At 46.8% G+C, this 1,678-nt stretch overlaps 1 protein-coding gene across 1 annotated transcript; it reads right to left on the reverse strand.

Moving 5' to 3' along the window:
- Positions 1–433: 433 nt before the first annotated feature.
- LOC126543728 (transmembrane protein 229B-like) lies at positions 434–973 on the reverse strand. Its single transcript, XM_050190833.1, has one exon. The coding sequence runs from the start codon at positions 971–973 to the stop codon at positions 434–436; it is 540 nt and encodes a 179-aa protein (XP_050046790.1).
- Between the last annotated feature and the right edge of the window lie 705 nt (positions 974–1,678).

Raw genomic sequence — 1,678 nt, forward strand, 5'->3', positions numbered from 1 at the left:
TGTAAATTAGAATTGCGGCTATCCCCGTTCGCTTTCTGATCCACACCGCTCTCTTCCTGTCTCAACGTCACCCCTAACATTTCTCGCTCCATCGCTCTTTGAGCGGGCCTTAACTTGTTCTCGATTTCTTTGTCGACATCCATGTTTCTGCCCCATATGTTAGCACCGGTAGAATGCAGTGATTGTACACACTTCTTTACACACACACATCTGACAATGCCTGCTGTATGCACTCTAACCCAATTTTTTTTTCTCTTGATCAGGGTCCCCTATGAGCAAATCCCCTAGTAAACGTACTACTTAACAGACTCTAGAGGCTGACTGGCGATCCAGAACTGTTGTTCACTTGCCAGGATATTCATCATTATCTTTGTCTTCTGCATATGCTACAGTCATGCTGAAAACATAGAACTTTTACTCCTTAGATAAGCCATCAATCAAGCTTTGCACTCGATGACACCTGCACATTCTCAACGGCATCAGCTTCGGCGCCAACATTTTGTCCAACGTTTGTGTGAGACTCTTTCGAGTTCATCCACGCCAGCTTGTTCGCCATCGGCCGTAGTATCAGCTCAAAAAGGATACCACACAGGAACCACAGTGGGGCGTACTCCAGTGTCACTATACCGGAAATGTTGTACCTGAAGTGCTCGTAGTTCCAAGGGCATGTACCCATTACTCTGAGAAGAGAGCCCGAGGTAAACTCCCAAACGTATATCCAGCACGTGTTGGCCAGTGCTCTGACGGGGAGAGGGATGGCCCTTCTGTGTAGGAAGGAGCTGATGTTTTCCAGGCCCATGCAACAGAATGAGTAGACAGCCAGGCTCCAGATGCTGCTGTAACCACGGAGTTCAGGGTTTCCAGTGGCCAGAAGGTCCCAGACAGCTGTAAATGTGACTTCAGTGAAGTAACCATGAAGTGCGTACAGGTACAGCCGTGAATACGAAGACAATGGGACGCACTGCGTGGTCATCTCGGCGATCTTTTCTCCCCTACTCTCGCCTGGCGGTGAAGCAAAACGATGTTACTGTTGCCTCAAGACATGGGTCGTACCCACGAGCGTGATTGGCCACAGTGTATTAATTGAAAAGTGCACCCAACAAAATACTAAAAAGGGATAAAGGCAAACATTCAAAACGAAGCAATATGTAACTAAAAAGCTGCTTCAAAATCAAGAACGTGCCGCAGGTTGGTACGTCCAGTGTAAAGCGGTGGAACCCGCTACAGGGATTAGGTTGGGAATCGAGCGGCAGAAGGGCCCAAAATAAAATAACAGAGAGAAAGCGAACATGAAATATGTAAAACAAGTATTAAAAAGCAAAGAAAAAGTGTTGCGTTGAAGTATTTGCTGTGAAATTGAAGGGCTGCTGCTGCGGCTGCTGGAGCCGGTGCTGCTGCTGCTGATGATGATGAACCTCTATCATGGCTCGTACTTAGATAGGATCATAGGCCAATGAAGAGAGGAACAGAGCAACAGCTCATATCTTCTTCATCGGACTAGACGTGGCACATACCCACAATGACAATGTGTAAGAAGGTGGTATGATGACCACCACCACCGCAACAACGACAACAATAACGACACTACGTTGAAAGGACAGCGAAGAGAAATCTTCAAGAACAGTGCTGAGAATGATACTTGCAAACTGCACCAGTCATCTTCGTTAGCGTATTGTTA

This window comes from Dermacentor andersoni, chromosome 10 (assembly GCF_023375885.2).
Source record: "Dermacentor andersoni chromosome 10, qqDerAnde1_hic_scaffold, whole genome shotgun sequence".
NCBI lineage: Eukaryota > Metazoa > Arthropoda > Arachnida > Ixodida > Ixodidae > Dermacentor > Dermacentor andersoni.